Below are 20,840 nucleotides of genomic sequence, written 5' to 3'. Positions count from 1 at the left end.
TAAGGAGGTTAAAGCAGGGCAATCAAGCAGAGTCAACAAGGTTTTGTGAAAGGAAAATTGTTGGAGTTCTTTGGGGAAGTAACAAGCAACGTAGATAAAGGGAGACCTGTGGATGTCCTGTACTCAGATTTCCAGAAGGCATTTGACAAGGTGTCACATTAAAGGTTACTACACAAAATAAGAGCTCATGGTGTAGGGGTAACATATTACCATGGATAGCAGTTTGGCTAGCTAACAGGAAGCAGAGAAAAGGGATAAATGGGTTTTTTTTCAGGTTGGCAAGATGTGACAAGTGGAGAGCCACAGGAATAAATGCTGGGGCCTCAGCTAATTACAATTTATAGCAATGACTTGGGGGAAGGGACCAAATGTACGGTTGCTGAATTTGCTGATGACACAAAGATAGCTTGGAAAGTAAGTTGTGAAGAGGACATAAGGAGTCTGCAAAGGGACATAGGTTAAGTGAGTGGGCAAAAATTTGGCAGATGGAGTATAATGTGGGAAAATGTGAACTTGTCCACTTTGGTAGGAAGGATAGAAAAGCAGCACATTATTGAAATGAAGAGCGACTGTAGAACTCTGAGGTACAGAGGGATCTGGGTGTCAGGGTACATGAATCACAAAAAGTATGCAGGAACAGCAAGTAATTAGGAAGGCAAATGGAATGTTGTCATTTATTGCAAGGGGAATAGGATCTAAGAGTACAGATGTTTTGCTACAGTTGTACAGGGCATTGGTGAGGCCACATCTGGAGTACCATGCACTGTTTTGGTCTCCTTATTTAAGAAAAGATATAAATGCATTAGAAGCAGTTCAAAGAAGGTTCACTCAACTGATACCTGGGATGGGGTGGGGGCGCTATCTTACGAGGAAAGGTTGGACAGGGTGGGTATGTATCCATTGGAGTTTAGAAGATTGAAAGGTAATCTTATTGAAACATATAAGATCCTGAGTAGACTTGACAGGATGGATGCTGAAAGGATGATTCCCCTTGTGGGAGAGAATAGAACCAGGGAGACAGTTTAGAAATAAGGGTTTGCTCATTTAAGAAGAAATTTTTTTCTCTCAGAGGGCGGTGATTCTTTCAAACTCTCTTCCCCAGAGAGTGGTGCAGGCAGCGTCAATGAATATTTTTAAGGCTAAGTTGGATAGATTGTTGACTAACAAGGGAGTCCGAAGAGCCCGTGAGCATAGGGATGTGCTTTACCCCAGGGACAGCTCCAGAAAGCATATCAGCCTTACCTCCCCAGGCTGGGAGGCCATCACTGAGGATGTCAATGTGACTGACCACCGCACCCACAACGCAATCCAGTGTAGGAAGAGGGTGAATGATCTCATCTGGTCCATCAGGATAAGTCATCCTTCAACTCCCTGCAATATTAAACTCTCACCATGGCATCAGGGCTGCTCTCTTCAGGGATCTCAAGCAACCATTAGTGGTTCACATATCGATACTGATTGCCTCACCGAAACTTTCACATCACCACCATCCCATCTATCAACGCTGCTCACACTCCAGCCTCAGCCCCTTCTGGGGAGGACCCACCACACACAGGGGACATGCACCTTTCCCAGCCTCTGCTCCATCCCTTCTCAGCACATGCCAACCTGTTGTCTTCATCCGGGGCAAGCTTGCCCACAACGGATGGAAAGATCCCAGACCGGGCGAGGACAGCCGACATGGTTACCCTCACGCAGTTCAAGGAGGGCCGAGCTCACTGGGGAGGACAGGGATCGCTCTGGGGGGGAGGGGAGATCGATTGCCCCAGCAGCCTAGTATGGATCACACCTCCATCAGTTCATCACATACTGTCGCTCACAGTGAGTGAGATGCAATCTTGTAATCTGCCTGCTCATGAACTAAAACTCTCCTCTCTCTCTCTTATAGGCATCAGCAGATGGAGGCCCACAAGGCTGGGCAAAATAAGCCCCAGCCCCCAGACCAGGTCGGATGAGGAAGCACGTCACTGCGCTCACCAGCAGCCTCCGCCAGCACAGAGGCACTCGCCTCGGTGGGGCATAGCTCTGGACTAGTCTCAATCTCACCGACTGGAGAACGCCTCACTTCCACATCCCCGCAGCAGTCGGAGGCAGGGACAGCCCAGGTCTCCCGCACTCAGAACGCGACTGGAGAACCAGCCACCCTTTGAGTCCAAGCCAGATGATGAGCCGCTGCAAGTGCCACAAAACCCGCCATTGGCAGGGTGGGAAAGTTCATAACATAACATGCTTATGTTATGTTTAAACGTATAAGCATATATGTTTATGTACCTGGTGTGGGACTTAAACCCACAATCTTTTGACTCTGAGGTGAGAGTGCTACCAACAGAGCCACAGCTGCATAGGCATTAATGGCAATTATCTTACATGTGTATTATCATCATTAAAATCTAATCATTTTATTAAAAAGAAAATAATGCATTTCATAATGACATAATTTTGTATCCAGGCAAAAATAAAAAATAAAAACAGAAAATGCTGGAAATACTCAGCAGGCCAGGCAGCATCGGAGAGAGATCTCCCCAGGCTGTGTATTTCCAGCATTTTCTCTTTTTAATTCCAGGTGTCCAGTATCCTCAGTATTTTGCTTTTGTAGAGCCAGAGAGTCATAATCGGACAGAAGGAGACCATTCGGCCCATCGAGTCTATGTCAGCTCTCTGTTAAGGAATCCAGTCAGTCCCATTTCCCCCCCACCCCACCAACCCCCTCCCCCAACTCTATCCCTGTAGTCTCACAAGTTCAATTCCCTCAAGTGCCTATCCAATTTCCTTTTGAAATCAATCACCGTCCCTTCTTCCACCTCCCTCACTGGGCAGTGAGTTCCAGGTCATTACCACTTGCTAAGGTAAGAAAGTTCTTCCCTTACATCCACCACCCACTCCCCCTTGCAGGCAGAAATGTGGCTGGTTCTTTGAGTGGAGTGTCAGTGAGGGTGCCTGTCCCTTTAAGGAAGAGTGACGGCTGTGATTTCCTCTCTGGCTGGTCTGTTTCAGCGGGACTGACGCTATTGTCATTTCAGTGGCTGGGGTCTGTGAGCATCAGTGAACCAGACATAAACGGTGGAACTTTTACACACACACACACACACAGATCACAGCGAGAGAGAGAGAGAGGAGAGGAGAGGAAAGGGAAAACAAAAGCCGGATTGATTAGAAAGCCAGCCTGCAACTGCCACAAAAAAAAACTAAACCCAAGCGAAGATCTAACTTGAACGAAGAGATCCAGATAATAAGAGTTCAGTTTAATTCACAAGTTAAACCAGCTCCATCACTGAGATCTGGGGGAAGATGAGGCTGCTGCTTTTTGCTTGTTTCCTCGGTAAGTCTGTCACTTAATTTTATGTTTTGGATGAATATTTGGGGCAGGGAGTTGTTGGGCGCTGAGGAATATTTTTAGGAGAGTGGAGAAGCGGGTAACGGTGCTCTCAAGGCTTAGCTCGCACTGTAACTACGCCCCGGTGATGTTTTTAAGTTACCGTTACAACTTGTTGGCGAGGTGTAGGGGAATTGTAGATGTACTCATCTTTCAAAGGCATTTTACGATGATGCTACACGTAGCGAGCAGGGGAATTCCTATCGCCGAGAGATCACAAAGAAGCAGCGGTGTTAACAAGTGCTGGGCTGATCCTGCTGTTTGTACAGTTTGTTATATGCTGCAACTTTCAGTAAATTAATATTCATGAATAGTTCAGGGCATTGTATGGCTCTCCTTTATACAATAGCTGTTCGCTTCTTCAGTCTGTAATGCTGGGAGTTTTGCAGGGTGTGCCTGACTATTTTACTTGCTCTGAGCGTACCAATTGTAAGTTTTTAAATGTAATTCTCACTGAGTTGTCTCTGCACTGGGCTCCCATTCCCCACACTTATCCCAGTCCCTCAGCATGATGGAGTTCCCCCCTCCCCACCACCCCCCCCCCCCCACCACCTCCACCCCAGCCCAACTCTCCAAAGGGGGAATGCAGCCCAGTTGCCAGGAGTCGTGCCCAGCTTTGCCCGCGGTAGTGTTGAACAGCCCAGTCAATGCCAACACCATCCGTACGCAATCACTCCCTCCACTGCCACAATGCTGTGGAAGGACAGTGTCTACTCCCTAATGCTTCTAACGCGCTGTCTCGACACAGCATTGTCTGGCAGCGTGATTCACTTCTGTCAAGTTGCAACTCCATCAACAGCAGGATCGCCAACTCTGGTTGGGCGTATTCCTGGGCATTTCGTCGTGTGAACTCCCAGCTCCAACTGCACCACCCAGCCAAACAGCCTCCACCCACCCCCGCTTCCAACCTCAATATTGTTTTCTAATGAGCAGGCTGGGTCTCTTCACTGGACAAAATAGGAGGCTGATGGGGTGACTTAATAGCGGTCCTTAAAATGCTGAAAGGGTTTGACAGGGGAGACGTAGAGACATGGAGTGACAGAGACCAAAATTAGGGGCCATAAATAGAAGATAGTCACTAATAAACCCATCAGAGAATTCAGGAGGAACTTATTTACCCAGAGTGGTTAGAATGTGGACCTTGCTACCACACAAAGTAGCTGAGACGAATAACACCGTTGCATTTAGGGGGAAGCTAGATAAGTACAAGGTGAGAAAGGACGAGGAGGTTGTGCTGATAAACTGAGATGAAGGGGGATCCAAGGAGGCTTGTGTGGTTTGCAGCGGTTCAAGAAGGCAGCTCACCAACACCTTCTCAAGGGCAATTAGGGATAGGCAATCTCATGAACAAATAAAAAGAATAAACACAGGCAAGGTTCAGTTGGGTTGGATGGTCTGTTTCTATGCTGTAAGTTCTACGTACCAAACAAAATGTTCAAAGGCAATGAAAAGATACACATTTTTTTAAATGCTCCAGTGATTTCTCACCTGTATTTCTCACAGCAAGGTTAACCCTTCATTTCCTGGTGACCGCAGCACATGGTGTGCAACAAGTCAGTGTGGCATCAGTTTAAGCCAATAGTTTCCCATAGAAATAACACTGTCAAATGAGGAAGGCTACTCTGTTATAAAAAAGCTCCTGGTTCAATTTGTCGCAATGCCAACCTCATAGAGCAGAAAGCTCTATCAGGAGCTCTATCAGGAGGTCATAGTTCTCACATCACATCCCACTCTCCATCCCCAAGTGCTTGTTCAGGGTCAAATGCCAAGAGGGAGCAGAGAACAGGAGTAGGCGATGCCAATGTACACATCGAACACATTGCTCAAAATACTAAAACTCAGAATAACTTCCCAACAGATGCCTCATGGAAGAATTCCTTTGAACAGCTGGGATCCTTTAGAGAGGGGTCAAAAATGGTTATCACTGCGCTCTTGGGCTTTAATTCTGAAGAATATTGCATTGCGAAGGTCGCCATTATAATTTGGAGGAGTCTGTATCACCTTGCAGAGCAAAAAATAAAAATCCTTCTTGTAAAACTAAATACTTGAGAGCAAATAGTGGATTTCAGCCTTGTCACACTGATTGTGGGATTACTCCAATCTGGCCTAGAATTGTACATACCCCATCCAGATAGATTCTCTTTCCTCCTCACGGTCTGTGGTGCATTTTAGAGACAGGTCCTGATTCACAGAATCACAGATTCTTTACAGTGCAGAAGGAGGCCATTCGGCCCATCGAACCTGCACTGGCTCTCTGAAAGAGCATTCCACCTCGCCCCACTCTCATGCCTTATCCCCATAACCTTACACATTCTTTCTTTTCAGATAACAATCCAATTCCCTTTTGAATACTGTGAATGAACCTGCATCTGCCACCCTCTCAGGATGTTTGTTCCAGATTGCTTCCACCCACCCACTCCCCGAAAAAGTTTGTCTTTAAAGTTAAAAGTGGTCCCTTTGGGTTTATCTTAAATATTTTATACATTATGTCTTGTGCAAGTGAGGATTCCTAGAGTTTGCAATACTTGTAATGAATTCTTTTTTGAAAATTCTTTCTCGTTACTTTAATGGGCGTTTTCAACAATTCAAAGTGAAATAAGATTGATGCCCTCGTCAAAATGATAGTGTTTCATGTGAATGTGCAAGCAGGCTTGCTACTAACATCACAAGCCTCTGTGGTGTTGCTGATGCACTGGTGACAATTTCAAACCACTTTCTGCCGATAGTGAAGTGGGAGAGCCAGAAAAACGTCATACCAATGGGTCTAAGCACCCTAATATTTAAAGGTTTTAATATCGAAGATCGATGTTCTTCTCCACAGTCTTGTATCACCTCCCTAAAATGGATTCAGGCTCAGGCAATCTTTGTACTCAAATTACATTACACACTTCATGTCTAATGACAAGCTGAAAAGCTACATCTCATCACAGCCTTTTCTATACGCTGACTTTAATTCACTCTCAACATCTGCAGCGCGGGAGTTGACAGGAAATGAATAGCCATTACACCTTGTTGGATTGTGGGCTTTGCCAGCTTTCAAATGGTTGTGAACACTTCTTTGAGAATTTACTGCCTACAGTTGGGAGTGTCATTCAGTGATCTATAGCTGGCATCAGAAAGATACCACACTCAGGTCTGCCTACTATCAGCACAGCTACAGCCTTTGAACATCCCCTGAATCATCCCAAGGCATGATGAATAATGTTGTATGAGCATGCAGTTCCATTTAGACTCTTAGGACGTTAAGGACGATCATCTATTCTGAGTTTTTCACAACCCTCCCCTCGCCCATTAATGTTTACATTTTATATTCTGCATAACAAATGCTGCTTTCTGTTCAAAGCTAGATTGAAAACTATAACAATGGGAAGCTATTTAAAAGGACTGACCCACGACCTATAAATCCAAACCCAAGTAACCCACAATAGTTTTAGTTCCTTCATTGCCACAGGATATGATTTTGGATTTCATCAATTTGTTAATGATTTTATGTCAAACGAAATCAGTCCGTTGCGTTAAGCAGATCCCCTGTAATCACATACATTCCTAGTCAGTGAGCGTTAAATCTGGCCTACAGTCTGCAGTATTTCAGATGGAGTTTAGTACCACATCAAGGGATTGAGATTGTTTGGGCCTCCCAACTTACTACACACATAGAAACCCACCCCTATCTTTAAGACTCTGTGAACCAAAGCACCCAGATACCCATAAAAAAGGAAGGAAGAACTTGCATTTATATAGCCCCTTTCACAACTTCAGGACATCATTAAGTGCTTTACAGCCAATGAATTACTTATTTTTAAAAAGTTGAGACACAGTTGTAACATTCGAGCACAGCAAGATTCCACAAACAGCATTGTGATGAAGACCCAGGTCATCTGGTCTTTTTTTTTGGTGTTGTTTGAGGGTCGGTCAGGACACTGGGAGAATCACCCTGCTCTCCTTCAAGTACTGTGCAGGACCTTCTACATCAACCACAGAGGGCAGATACAGCTTTGGTTTAACATCTTACCCAAAGGACGTTACCTCAGGTAGTGCAGCACTCCCTCAGTACTGTCCTGAAGTGCAAGCCAAGATTATGTGGTCAAGTCTCTGGAGTGGGGCTTGAACCCACAACATTCTGACTCATAAAAAAGAGCATTACTACTGACCAAATTAGAGTTTGCCTCCTAGTTGTGGATTGCACAAGGGTGGGATGACGTCTCTCTGGTGTTGGGAATGTCCCATTTACCTAAAACCGCAGATTATCAATTAAAATATAGAGTTCAGTTAGTGAAAGGGTTAAGGGAAATATACATAAGAAAAAAGACCATGCAGTGAATAACAAGGTTAGAGGTCCATTAAACTACTGAGACGAGGAAAAGGTCAAATAACTCGTGTGATCGTGGGCATAATACATAGCAGAAATTAGATAGGTGACTGATAACTGAATAGAGTTTAGGACACAGAAGACTGCAGATAGCCCAGCATGATCCAGCACCTTCAGTAAATAAGGAACAAAACTGGCACAAAGATCTTGGCATCAAAATCTTATATTGAAGATGCATCAGTTGTCAGACACATCCTATCCCAGGACACCTAGCAGGAAATGCTTTGATCCACGATATCCTTTCTTCAGAAGTTTCAGCAAGGCCACAAAAGACGTGTTTAGAATCTTGCTACAAATAGCAAGCAGAGGAAATCTTCTTTCCTCCAACACCTCCCTACTCCCACTTCCCTCCACCGCGCCACAACACCAGACTTCAAAAATGTTCAGTGATCATTAGAAGTAGCCATTCAACACACTCCACTTTGCCGTGAATAAGCATTACCATCTAACACCCTCTGAAGATGGACATGGCCATGGGTTTTACCAGCGACCAAGTCTTCATTGGTGAAGAGTTTGCTTCAGCAATAGCTACAGAGACTGGTTGTGCCTCCTCCTTGATGGTCACGCTTCCTTTTAAGTGGTTTTGTTTAACATAATGAATTTATCCATGTCCCTGAAATCACAATTATCATTTGACATGTGTGCTTTGTGTAAGGTAGACAGAGTTTCACTTAAGCAGCTAAGGTATTAATATTACAGCCTTGACTTTGTGTCCTTCTTTGCTTGAACTTTGGCTCAGCGGTAGAACTCTTGCATCCCTGGGTTCAAGCTGCTTCAATGTATTGACCACATGATCTAGGCTGATTCTTCAGTGCAGTACTGAGGAAGCGTTGGAGTTGATCCTGGACACTGGGGATAACTCCCCTGCTCTTCTTCAGAATAATGCCATGACATCTTTCACATCCACCAAAGAAGGCCGATGGGGCCTCGGTTTAACGTCTCATCCAAAAGACTACATCTCTGACAATGCAACCTCAATACTGCACTGAGATGTTAGCCTAGAGTTTGTGTTCAAGCCTCTGGAGTGGGACTTTGGCCCTTAACCTTCTGATTCAGAGGTGAGTGCTATCACGGAGTTGGTACATGGTGGATAATTGATCAAACTTTTTTGGCCATTTGGCTTTCCTTACTACATGGGTCCTGCCTCTTTTTATTCATCTGGATCATTTTTAATTAGATGCATCACATAATTAATAAAGGACTCAGAAGAGGACCCTGTCGTTGGTAGAAAAGTATATTGCCAAGCAACAACAAAAGCCCCAAGCCTGAAGTGTGAGTTAGTTCTCAGAGAATTGAATAATCCTGCTGCAGCTTAAAGATTTTCACTAGCTAAACTTAGACTTTCCTAGTCTTTCATTTTTATCTCATCCCCTCTCCCAATCTTTTCGGCTTTGGTGATGCCCTACATGATGGCCCTTTGCCAAGTTCTCTCAATTTGAAAATAAGGTAACCGGAATAGTACAAAGTATTCAAGGTTGGGGGTGGGGTGGTCTGGCAACACCTCTTGAGGCTTGGATCTCTGTAGCCAATGGCTGAAGCTACATCTGTCTTTCTGGACTATTTGATGTGCCTTGACCTTGTAACAGATACCAGATATGTTAGTACGCCTCAGCTGTGAACTGTATTTCCCGGTCCTTTGGAAAACAGAAGTTTGCAAGTTTACAGCTTTACTTTTGGTAGATTTTAATAAACCCTGCTCCGTGCTGCACGAGTATTGTTCTTCTGGATATTTCGTTGGCTGATGCAACGTGAGGTCCTTCATTCAACGCTCTGGTTGAAAAAAGGACAAAAAGTTCAGCAGTGTGACATGTCAAATACTTCTGTGTATGGCCAAAAATGGAATAACTCTTGAATTACCCCAGAAGGCATGTAGTAAAAATACCCATGGAAACGTGGGGCTGGATTTTACATGGAGGCTGTGGCCTCTCCCACTGACTGAAAGGTCATGGGCGATCCCACCTCTGCCAGCCAGGGAAGCCATGACCAGATTTTACAGTCGTCAGGCAGTTAATTGCCTGCAATTGTGGCTTCCGCCCTCATGTGGGAGGATGCCACGCCTCCAAGGGCTGTTGACCAATCAGGTGGCTGGCAGCTCTCCAGTCCCAGCAGCACCACTGGGTGTGGTGGCCGTTGCTCAGACTACGGGGCAGGCCCTCAGCAGGAGGCACGGATGAGGCTGGACTGGAAGGTAAGTGGGGTGGCCTCACTGCGGGCAGTCAGGCAGTGCGCAGGGCACCCAAACAGAAGGCAACTCCCGCCTGAAACCATAACTAGGCCGCCAGGGTTTACCAGCGGGAGCAGGAGGAGGCCCTTAAGTCGCCATTAATTCGTCACTAAAAAGACTCAGTTGGTCCAAGGGTGGGAAGACCACCAACACCTCCCTCGCCACTAGTACAATACCAGCAGGGGTGCATATGTGATGAGCAGAGCACTCCCCAGGTCTGCCAGCCCACTCCCAGGATGACCGGGGGAGTAAAATTCCAGCCATGGAAGCGCTTAAGATGGCCAACCCTCCAGGATTGCACTGGATTCACCCAAAACCTAAACATTAATCTCCAGGATAATACTGTAAACAAACCCAGAAGAAAGCTTTTGGAGGATTTTTATAAAATATTGAGGGTTTTTTTTATTTTTCTTTGAGCAGATTAATTTATTAGTCTGAAGAATATTGTGCCTGGCAACAATACACCGTTTGACCGAAAGTCAGGAATCTTCCAATTAGGTTAGCAAGAGAATGTGTGCTTCCCAGTTGCCTTGGGAAGTTAGCGCACTGTGAGGTTCAACATGTCAGGTGACTAATGGTAGAAGCATGGCAGGTGGCATGGTAGAAGGCAGGGGGTCGAGGGACAAAACCTCTGGGAATATGTTCCAGCAGAGTTAACAACCATAGGAGCCATTAGCGTGTGGTTGCGAGGATTGTAATGGGAGAATAGAAAAGGAATCTACCGGCAGAAACCACATTCAATACGTCAACCGGGGCTTTTAGAATATGGGGCTGGATTTTCCCTCCTGGGTGGCGGGGGTGGTGGGAAGTAGCTGTCAGGACTCTTTCCAGGTCCTGAACCCATCCCTGGGGGCTGGGAAACGGTCACTCACTGTGATTTTCCCCGGTGCGGCCAATTAATGGCCAGAGGGCAGGTTCACTGTCCAATTAAGGGCAGCAGGCGCGTTCTCAAAGCTGGAGGGCCAATCACAGGCCTTCCAACCTGAAAGCAGCAGCAGGCTGCAATGGAAGGTAAGTAAGAGAGAGGGCACTTCAACACAGAGACCCCCTGTCTCCAACTTCCTTAAATCTTTCATTAAAAAATGGATTCAGCAGCTGGGCCGTCACTGCAGGGTAGGGCATTTAACCCCTCCACAGGGCAACCTGTGGCTGCCCCTGCCCTAGGCAGGCAGGGAGTGCTTGTAGGCCTGCCTGGAGTGCTTGCCTCCCTGGCCTGTCATTGGGTGCCTGCCTCCAGGCATCTGATCTAGCTCCCTCTGGCTGCAGGGACCTAGAAACCAAGTGGTCTTTAATTGCACTTATTTAGATTCTTAATGAGCCTGATTGGCTACCTGCCACTTGTGGGCGGGTATCCCTGGCAGCCCCTGACTCTGCCTGCTTAAAAATGGCCTGGAGGTAGGTGGAGCCAAGAGCCAGCATGCTGGCCAGTGGGGCTGTTCTTAGCTCACACCTGCCTCCAAACTAGCCACAGAGGGGCTGAAAATCCATCCTGGCCGGTGTCTGAAAAGCATAAAAGTACAAAAAATGGGTTTGACAGCACATGTTATTTATCTGGTTTGTTAACACTTGGTAATTCACACGTCATGCTTTATGTCTGAAGAAATACAAATACTTAAAAGATCCTGTGGAAATAATGGGCACAAATAATGCTAACGTGATAGCAAGAACATACTCAAATTTCTCTACTAACATTTAAGGGTCTGCACCTGTCACTTTTAGTACTGCTTGTTGGACAGGTCTTAGTTTATTATGGGTTGTGTAGCAATAGGTTGGTTCTGAGCTAACGTGCGAATGTCACAGTAATAGGCATTAACATTTTCATCAGTCCAAGCAGTTAGATCAGGGGGGCCATAGCATTTGGTTGGACTTGGACTTGGAACATTCAGGAAGAAAGAACTTGCACCTTTACAGGTCCAGGCAGTGGACGGCCGACTGTCTGCCCCTCCTCCGTGGCTCCGTTCACGGCCGGGTGTCCTTGGAGCGTGAGCACGCGGTGTCCGCTGGCATGATTGAGGCCTTCTGTGCCCGGTGGGCACCACAGGGGACTGGAGTGTTTTGTCCACCCCTTTAACCACATTTTAATTTGATGTTAATAAGTTTCCTTTTAAGATTTTGCTTTACTTTTTGCTGCATCCCTTTAAGGGGCTGCCTTTTAAAATTTGGCCCTCATTTTGTTAATTTGGTTTAATCGTTTGCTCAAACCTTTAATGCAGAGGCTAACAAGAGAGGTCTTGTGGTGCAAGGGTAGTGTCCCTACCTATGGGCCAAGAGTGCAAGGTTCAAGCCCCACTTCAGGACTTGGTGACCATGGAAGGTGTGTGCATCATGTGGCCAAGCAGGTTAACTACAGGCCTATAAATCCTTCCAATGTGCCTGACGGCAGGTGGTAGAGAGTGGGAGAGTTTCCTGGTCAGCCAATGTGATGGAAAGGAAAATTGGAGCCTCTACTATCACTATCTTGCTCCAGGCTACAACATGCATGTAAAAGTATAAATTGCCATAGCAGCTTAGGCTCCTTGCAGGTGGGGGGCAGTGTGGATCAGGTTAGTGCCAGCAGCACAGGGCTCAATCCCCATTCCAGCTGGAGTGGATTTGGATTTGGGACTTGCCTCCTTGCCCTAACCATGGTGGAGCTCGTGGCGCTGAGTATCAGACCTGCCTTTGAGCAGAGAAGCAGTTTGAAAGCTATGGTGATACTTAGAATGCCTCCTGCTCTTTAAACCGACTACCACTTTCAGACTGGTTTTTACTTTTTCATTAAAATGAAATATATAAACATATCCTCCTACAGGTAATGCACCCCCAATCAGCCCTTATTATCCAGATATGGCTACTTCTTAATATCCTGAATTGCTGGAAGGCTAGCAGCCAGGAACAACAATTAGCATTTATATAGCACCTTTAAAGTAGTAAGGCCTCCCAAGGTGGTTCAGAGGAGCGATATCACTGAAAAGTTGGCAGCAAGCCACATAAGGACAGGTGGCCAAAAGCTTGGTCAGAAGGGTGGATTTTAAGGAGCGGCTCAAAGGAGGAAAGAGAGGAGGAGAGGTTTAGGAAGGGAATTCCAGAGTTTAGGGTTGAGTCAGCCAAAGGCACAGCCACCCACCTCGGAGCACAGGAAACTGAGGATACACAAGAGGCCAGAGTTGGAGGAGCACAGTGATCTTGGAGGATTGTGAGGCCAAAGGAGGTGATGGGGATAGGGAAATAGGGACGCTATGGAGGGATTTGAACACAAGTCTGAATTCATTGCTGTAACGCACAAGGAACGGATCACTGCATAGCTATAGGAAACATGCAACGTGTAACAGCTGCGCTTAGGCGGCTTCTGTTGGTGGAACCTGCTGCACCCAGGTACTAGCACCGTGCCATGGCAGAGCAGCACATCACACTTCAAATTAAAGCAAATGGTAACAGTCAAAATTGGCTGTCAGCCCTTAAATAATTGCTTTTTTTGTGGGATTAAGGAGAATTAGGTCTCCTTAAATATTTCTGATAGTTTCAGTCGGCGTGTTTATTATTTTAATAATTCCTGTGATTTGTTTTTCTTGAAGCTGACAACTTACAAAGCAGGACGACAACAATTTAATTAAAAAGGGAGACCGAATAGAAGGTTCCAGATTTTATACATTAATTTTTTTTCAGGGAGGTGACTGGAACTGGGCTGTCACAAGTGGAAACAATAGATATCCGCTTCAAGGAAACGAGCGCTTTTCCTTTCCTGGTTTATCTGGGCTATAATTCAAAAAATATTCCAAATATAACACACATTTTAAAAGTACATTTTTAAATTATTAAGTATGATCCAAATGGATATCCAGTCTGGTGAGTAATGAGAGAGATCTTCTCAAACAATATATTTCCACATTCAAAGCTTCTGCTTCCTTCTCTTTCTTCAGTGTCAGTAATTCCTATATTAAGGCATTTATATCTAGAGATCGAATACCATGGGTTAAATCTGCTGCTTCAGCTGTACAAAGCCCTGGTCAGGTTGGCACCTGGGGTACTGCCAGCAGTTCTGGGCATCGCACCTCAGGATGGATATGTTGACCTTGGAAAGAGTGCAACATAGGTTTATCAGAATGATACCAGGAGCAGAATCTGGTGGAGGTGACGGGGGTCTCAGCCGCCGGCTGGAGAGCCGGCGAGACCCCCTCTACCGCCTCTTTTCAGGAAGGACCCCCCCCCCCGCACATCTTGTGTCACTCAGGTATTTGACAGGCCAAGTGCCGGGCCTTTCCCTGGGATCAAGGACCTTGGGGGGGTGAAAATCCCATCCATGCCAGCTTGACACCCACCCGAGGCGGGTCTCGGATCACAGAGAGACCCCAGTACAGCGGGAAGGGGGGGTCACACGTGAGGGGTGGCCAGTACCAAGGGCAGAGGGGGTGGCTATCAGTGAGCCATCCGTCCCCCTTCCCAATGCCAGCTCCCTTCATGAGGCACCGAATGCCCTTTGAACAAGGCCCGTCCACCCACCCCCCCTCCCCTCCCCACCACCAACCCCCGGGGAGAACCCAAGCGACTCCGCATGGGTTTTCTTGTCCTGCTCCCTGCATGGCGAGGCCCCCGCTCGCTACCGGGTTAATAACAGCGGTGGTGGGATGAGACCCTTTCCACCCTGTGCTTAACTAGGCTGGAGGAGGGAAGGTGGCAGCGAGCCCACATAAATAAATGGCCAGCCCGCCGCCAACCTCGCCATGGGGGGAGGGGCACAAGTTTCTGCCCCAGGACTCCCAAGGGGTTAAATTGTGAGATGAGGTTACACAGACTCGGGTTGTATTCCCTGGGATTCAGAAGGTTTAAGATGTGCCTTGATTGAATTTTTCAAGATATTACAGGGGAAGTGTTTCTTCAGGTTGGGAAACCCAGGTCTAAGGGTCCACAATCTTCCAAATTAGAGCTGGGGGGGTGGGGGGTGAAAGGTTATCAGGGGTAGGCAGGGATGTGGGGTTGAGGTTACATTCAGATCAGCCATGATCCTATTGAATGGCGGAGCAGGCTCGAGGGGCCGAGTGGCCGACTCCTGCTCCTAATTTGCATATTCATGTGTTCATATGATTGAAATTAGGAAACATCACTACCCACAAAGAAGGGGTGGAAGAAGTTTGGAACTCTCTTCAGCAAACATCAATTGATGCCAGATCAATTGTAAATTTGAAACCTGAGATGGCTAGACTTTTGTTAGCCAAAGATGTTAAGGAATAGGCCCCAAAGGTGGGTAAATGAAGCTAGGTCACAGATCAGACATGATCCCAATGGTGGAACAGGCTCAAGGGCTGAATGACCTCCTCCTGCACCTTTGTATTATCACTCCAAATATGTATGAAGTTGACTTGTGTTTTGCTTTTTTGTCCTCAGGATGTGGGTGAGGCTGGTATGGTCTTATTTATTGGCCATCCCTAGTTGCCCATGAGGGCATTTAGAGTCAACTGCATTGGTATGGGCCTGAAGCTGCATGTAAGCCAGAGAAGGGCAGGTTGGCAGGTTCCATTCCCTGAAAGACACAAATGAATCTGTAGTTTTTTTATGACAATCCAACAAATTTTATGGTCACCTTATCTGGTATTAGCCCATTAATTACCAGATTTTTTGAATTCAATTTCAAATCTTGCTATGGTGGGGTTCCTAGTAATAAATCACTTAGACATCCCTCAAGAGGGATTCTTTATAGGACCTCTCTGTTGTTTGGTTTTACCATTAACTAAAAAAGAGCTGCATTTATATAGCATCTTACCATGTCTCTCACAAACATCTCAAAATATTTCATGTGCAATGACATATGTTGAGTGGGGTTCTGTAGGCAAACTGCTATCTGTTGTGCACACAGCAAGATCCTACAAAGAACAATAAGGTGAATGGCCAGTTAACCTAGTTTGAATGATATTAGTTAAGAGAGGAATGTTGGCCAGGACACAGGGGAGGACTCCCTCCTTTTCTTGGACTAGACTGGGACAGATACCTGGGAGTTTTGTTTAACTTCTTAACTGAAGGTGGCAGCACCCTCCATCTAAACAGCAGGTCTTTATCTTTTGAGACGACATAGGGCAGAATTTTCCCCCCATCGGGAGGGTGGGAGGTTTAGGAACAGACGTGTGGAGGCGAGCCTCCGTTGCCGCCATATTATGTGGGCGGGCCAATCAAGGCCTGGCCAGCATGACGCCTGCCGGGAAGCGCTATGCGCTCCCTGTGCGGGCAGGAAGGAGAATTCCCTGAGCTGAAAGTGTGCTCTTTCGCGCATGTGCACAATAGAGTGCACTCATCTCCCTGAGGCTAAGTGCTGCCTCGGGGAGATCGGCTCCACAATAAAAAATCTTAAAAATAGAAAAAAAAATATTCCCTGACATGTCCCCTCATGTGACACTGTCACATGCGTTGGGACATGTCCATCACTTTCAAAGACATTTTTATTACATTTTTAAAATCCCTACATGAAAGCTCATCCCACCAGTGGATGAGGTTTGATGCTTTTTCTAATGCCCACCAGGGCTCCTGGCTTGCCCACCAACCTCAAGGCTGGACAGGCAGGTCCATTAATTACTTTAATGACTTTGTCAATGGCCTCAATGCCATTGAAAGGTCGGTGGGCGGACAGCTGATTCTGCTGACCTGAAAACTGAAATGGGGCGCGGTGACGCCGGGAGTTCTGGCCAACATCATCCCGCATGATTTTACATGTCGGTGAGCGGCACCGCCCCCCCCCCCCCCCCCCCCCCCCCCCCCCACACCCCCATCCCCGGTCACCGACTGGGAAATCCTGGCCATAGTGAACGCGATGAGGTAATTTAACCTCAGGGAGAAACATCGCAGTCAAACTTCATTCAGCGTCCGTGCATTCACATATCGTCCAACGCATGCTTTTGGATAGCTATCAGATGTTGGAAGCCTTGGCTAATCCTTCCCATCCCTAAACCACAAATGTTGAGGCCTGTTATAGCGGACCCGCGCACTACCCCAGCCGCGATCGGCTAACTGGGCAACAGCCACACCCAAGCCTGGGACTTCCAACTGTATGTCTCTTTTCGCAAATCTAGCTTTAACGACACTGAGAGAGTTCTGCATTAATGCTGATTCTCAGACAGAAGACTGTCCTTACATGGGTATAGGGGAGATGGTGGCATTGTGGTAATGTTGCTGGACTAGTAATCCAGGGGTCCAGGCTAATACTCTGGGGACATGGGTTTGACCACGGCAGCTGGTGGAATTTGAATTCAGTTAATAAATCTGGAATATAAAGCTAGCCTCAGTAATCATGACCATGAAGTTATCATTGATTGTCACAAAAATCCATCTGGTTCACTGATGTCCTTCAGGGAAGGAAATCTGCCTTCCTTACCTGGTCTGGCCTATATGTGACTCCAGACCACAGCAGTGTGGTTGACTCTTAATCGCCCTCTTAAATGACCTAGCAAGGTCAGTTCAAGGGCAATTAGGGATGGCCAACAAATGCTGGCCTTGCCGGCGACGCCCACATCCCATGAAAGAATTTTTAAAACTCAGCTACGGTACAAGTCGCGGAAGTGAAGTAATCCTTCGTTTTAATCTAAAATATCTAAAAACAAAAGAGCCACCTGCATGGATTTAGAGACAATGAGGTCAATATTCATCATGTCAAATCCATTGTCAAATAGTTTTCATTCTATCGAGTTAAACATGTGATTGCACTAGAGAGGCGACAGAGAAGCGTTAAGAGGATGTTGCTGGGACTGGAAAATGTTAGTTATGAGGAAAGATTGGACAGGCTCAAGTTGTTTTCTTTGGACAGAGGACTGAGGAGAGACTTAATTGAGATGTATAAAGTTATGAGGGGTTTGATAGAGTGGATAGGGAGGTCCAATTCCCCTTGGTTCAGGGGTCCATAACCAGAGGGCATGGATTTAGGGTAAAAGGTAGGAGGTTTAGAGGGGATACGAGGTGAATTTTTTTCACCCAGAGGTTAGTAGGGACCTGGGACTTACTGCCTGGAAGAGTAGTAGAGGCAGAAAGACTCATAACATTTTAAAAGTGCTTGGATATGCACTGGAAGTGCCTTAACCTACAAGGCTATGGACCAAGAGCTGGGATTAGGATGGATGGCTACCTGTTGGCTGGCATGGACACAATGGGCTGAATGGTCTCCTTCCATGCTGTAAAGTTTTACGATTCTATGAGTTCAGCGAGGTGGAAATCAAGCCAATGGATGAGAGTTCTGCTTCACTAAATTACCTCACACGTGGATAAAACTTTACCTCTTAGTTTGTACCCTACAAAATCATTGCCATTCCTTGAGCTAAATAAGTCGGCAAGATGAGATACTTCCGCAACCCAAGGCTACAGGTTCCATATACATTTACTTTCTGCACCCCCTAGTTGAAGGTGGCTTCCTTTGAATCACCTGATAAGTCAGAATTATTCCTGACGCTGAATTTCCCAACTTTGCTGCGACAGAAGCAAAATATCACTGATGCTGGGGATGGGAAATACATACAGGAAATGCCTGAATTACTCAGCAGGCCAGTCAGTGAGCATCAGAAAGGTTTCATACCTTCACCCAGTTCTGATGACAGGTTATTAACCTGAAACAATTGTTTCTCTTGCAGGAGGAGAGATAGGGTTGGGATAAAGACTTTGGGGGAGATATAGAGCAAAGGGTTAACATCAGGAGCACTTGATGTTGGTGTAACTATGATGCAATGTCACATGATTAAGTAACAGATCTGGTGGGGAGCAGAAGTGCAACCTTGTGTAGAGTATTAAGACGTAAATAGATCTGTAAATAAACAAACATGTTTTTTCTTTACAAATTGTAGTCTAAAATAAGTTTCTTAGGGAAACAGGCAAGCCCTAAAGAAACCCCATCAAGACCGCAAACTCAGGCTGACTACTTCAAGCATTTCCTGTTTAATTCCACTTTGTCGCGTTAATTACGTTGCTTAATTCAGGTTATTAGAAGAGTCAAATTTGTTTGAGTGGGTTTTAATTGCCTGTGGTTGTAAAATGTTAGTTTTGAGTTTGTGACATGAGTTGTAGAGGGGGAGGAGAGTGTTTGTTACAATGTGTCTGGGTTTGAAGTGTTGCGGAGCTGAGGGAGAGCTTATTACAATGTAGCGAGAGCTGGGTGTTTGCTACAATAGATGGGATTTTGTGTTTCCCCTCCTTTCGCCCAGATCCAACTTCTGTGATGAGAAATGAAATGAAATTGAGGGGGAAATGTGCACCAGCTTCAGGAGCTGGTTCGTTCCCCTACTTTGCGTGTATTACAATGAGTGTTAAGAAGGGAAGCGTCCTCTCATCCATGTTCTTATCTATAAGCGGGGTGCATGTCATATATTTCAGACTTCACAGTTCAAAAGGTCAAAAGCATGTAAAAGACAAGAGAGCCAGTCACTCCTTCCTAGTTTTTCTGGCCTTGGGAATGTTAGGTTTTTTTTTCCCCATGGGTAGGAGCCAAGGATTTACAAGCAGCTGCCAATCCATACAAACACTCCTCAGCAATTAACCTCTAATTGTCCTTAGGATGTGCCCATTTACATCAAACCCTCACAGCTCTTAATGAAATTGGCCATGTTGAAGAGAACTCCATTTCACCTAAATACACTCCAGACTCCCATGATTATCTATTAGTTATTCAGTTAATGAATATATAAACATACACCAAGAAGGTCTTGTGGCACATTGGGTAGCATCCCTGACTGAGTCAGAAGCTCCGGGTTCAAGTTCCACTGCAGGACTTGATGGCCATGGAAGATGTGTTCATACCGTGTCCAAACACATTGAGTATCAACTTGCACAAGAACAAAAATTGCACAAAAAACAAAAACTCTTCTTCAGGAACTGCAGAAGAGTCACACGGACTCGAAACGTTAACTCTCTCTTTCTCGCCACAGATGCTGTCAGACCTGCTGAGTTTTTCCGGCAATTTTTGTGTTTGTTTCAGATTTCCAGCATCCGCAGTATTTTGATTTTATCTGAGTATCCTTCTGACATACGCCAATGGCGGGCGGTAAAGACCGGGAGAATTTCCTTGTCAGCCATGTGATGGAAAGAAAATTGGAGCCTCTACCATCACTATTCATAGCTCCAGGCTACAACATGCATGTAAAAGTGTGTATTACCACAGCAACTCAGACTCCTACGGGGGCTCAGTTGGCTGGACAGCCAGTGTGGATCAGATTAATGCCAACAGCATGGGGTCCGATTCCCTATACCGGTCAGGGTGGATTTGGGACCTGCCCCTTACTCTAACTGTGTTGGAGGCCGTGGTGCTGTGGGTTGGGCATGCCCTCAGGCAGAGATCGGAAGAAGTAGAAGCATACACATATGCCCCTTCTTTCAGGAGATGTGTTTAGAAAACTCCACCTGCCCAGTGAGAGGTGTTTGGCGGGAACGCGTACAGCTGAAGATGTTTCTGCTGGTGCGGAGATTATCAGCACGTGAGCTTGTATTTATTTAGTGACTGTGCCAATGTGCAGCCCATCACCTGCTGATTGCCTCAATCAGGGCAGATAGCAGCTGCCTAGAGCAGCGAGTAGTCCCTTAATGGCTAACGGGTAAGACCTGCACATACTTACCAATCTTATAGAGGATTACATCAGATATATGGCCCAGAAACAGGCCATTCAGCCCAACAAGTCCATGCAGGCACTTATGCTCCACTTGAGCCTCTTCCCATCTTTCCTCATCTAAATCGATCATCATAACCCTCTATTTCCTTCTCCCTCATATGATTGTCCAGTTCCTTCTTAAACACATCTATGCAATTCGCGTCAACCATTCCCTGCGGTAGTGACTTCCACATTCTCATGGCTCTTGGAAGTTTTTTTTTGAATTCCCTGTTGGATTTCTTGCTGACTATCTAATACTGATGGCGTCTAGTTATGCTGTTCCACACAAGA

The 20,840-nt window shown here is 46.1% G+C and overlaps 1 protein-coding gene across 2 annotated transcripts in view; it reads left to right on the top strand.

Moving 5' to 3' along the window:
* The first annotated feature begins 3,008 nt into the window (after positions 1–3,008).
* Positions 3,009–20,840, top strand: part of podxl (podocalyxin-like) — a 160,408-nt gene continuing 142,576 nt past the window's right edge. Inside the window, exon 1 of one of the 2 annotated variants that reach the window (XM_078553052.1) lies at positions 3,009–3,319. In XM_078553052.1, coding sequence (XP_078409178.1) covers positions 3,289–3,319 — 31 coding nt within the window. In that variant the 5' untranslated portion in view covers positions 3,009–3,288. The remainder of the gene's footprint in view (positions 3,320–20,840) is intronic. The other variant, XM_078553051.1, reaches the window with a different exon arrangement.

Source organism: Cetorhinus maximus, chromosome 12, assembly GCF_964194155.1.
Source record: "Cetorhinus maximus chromosome 12, sCetMax3.hap1.1, whole genome shotgun sequence".
In the NCBI taxonomy this organism is placed as follows: Eukaryota; Metazoa; Chordata; class Chondrichthyes; order Lamniformes; family Cetorhinidae; genus Cetorhinus; species Cetorhinus maximus.
This window is presented reverse-complemented; position numbering and strand designations above follow the sequence as displayed.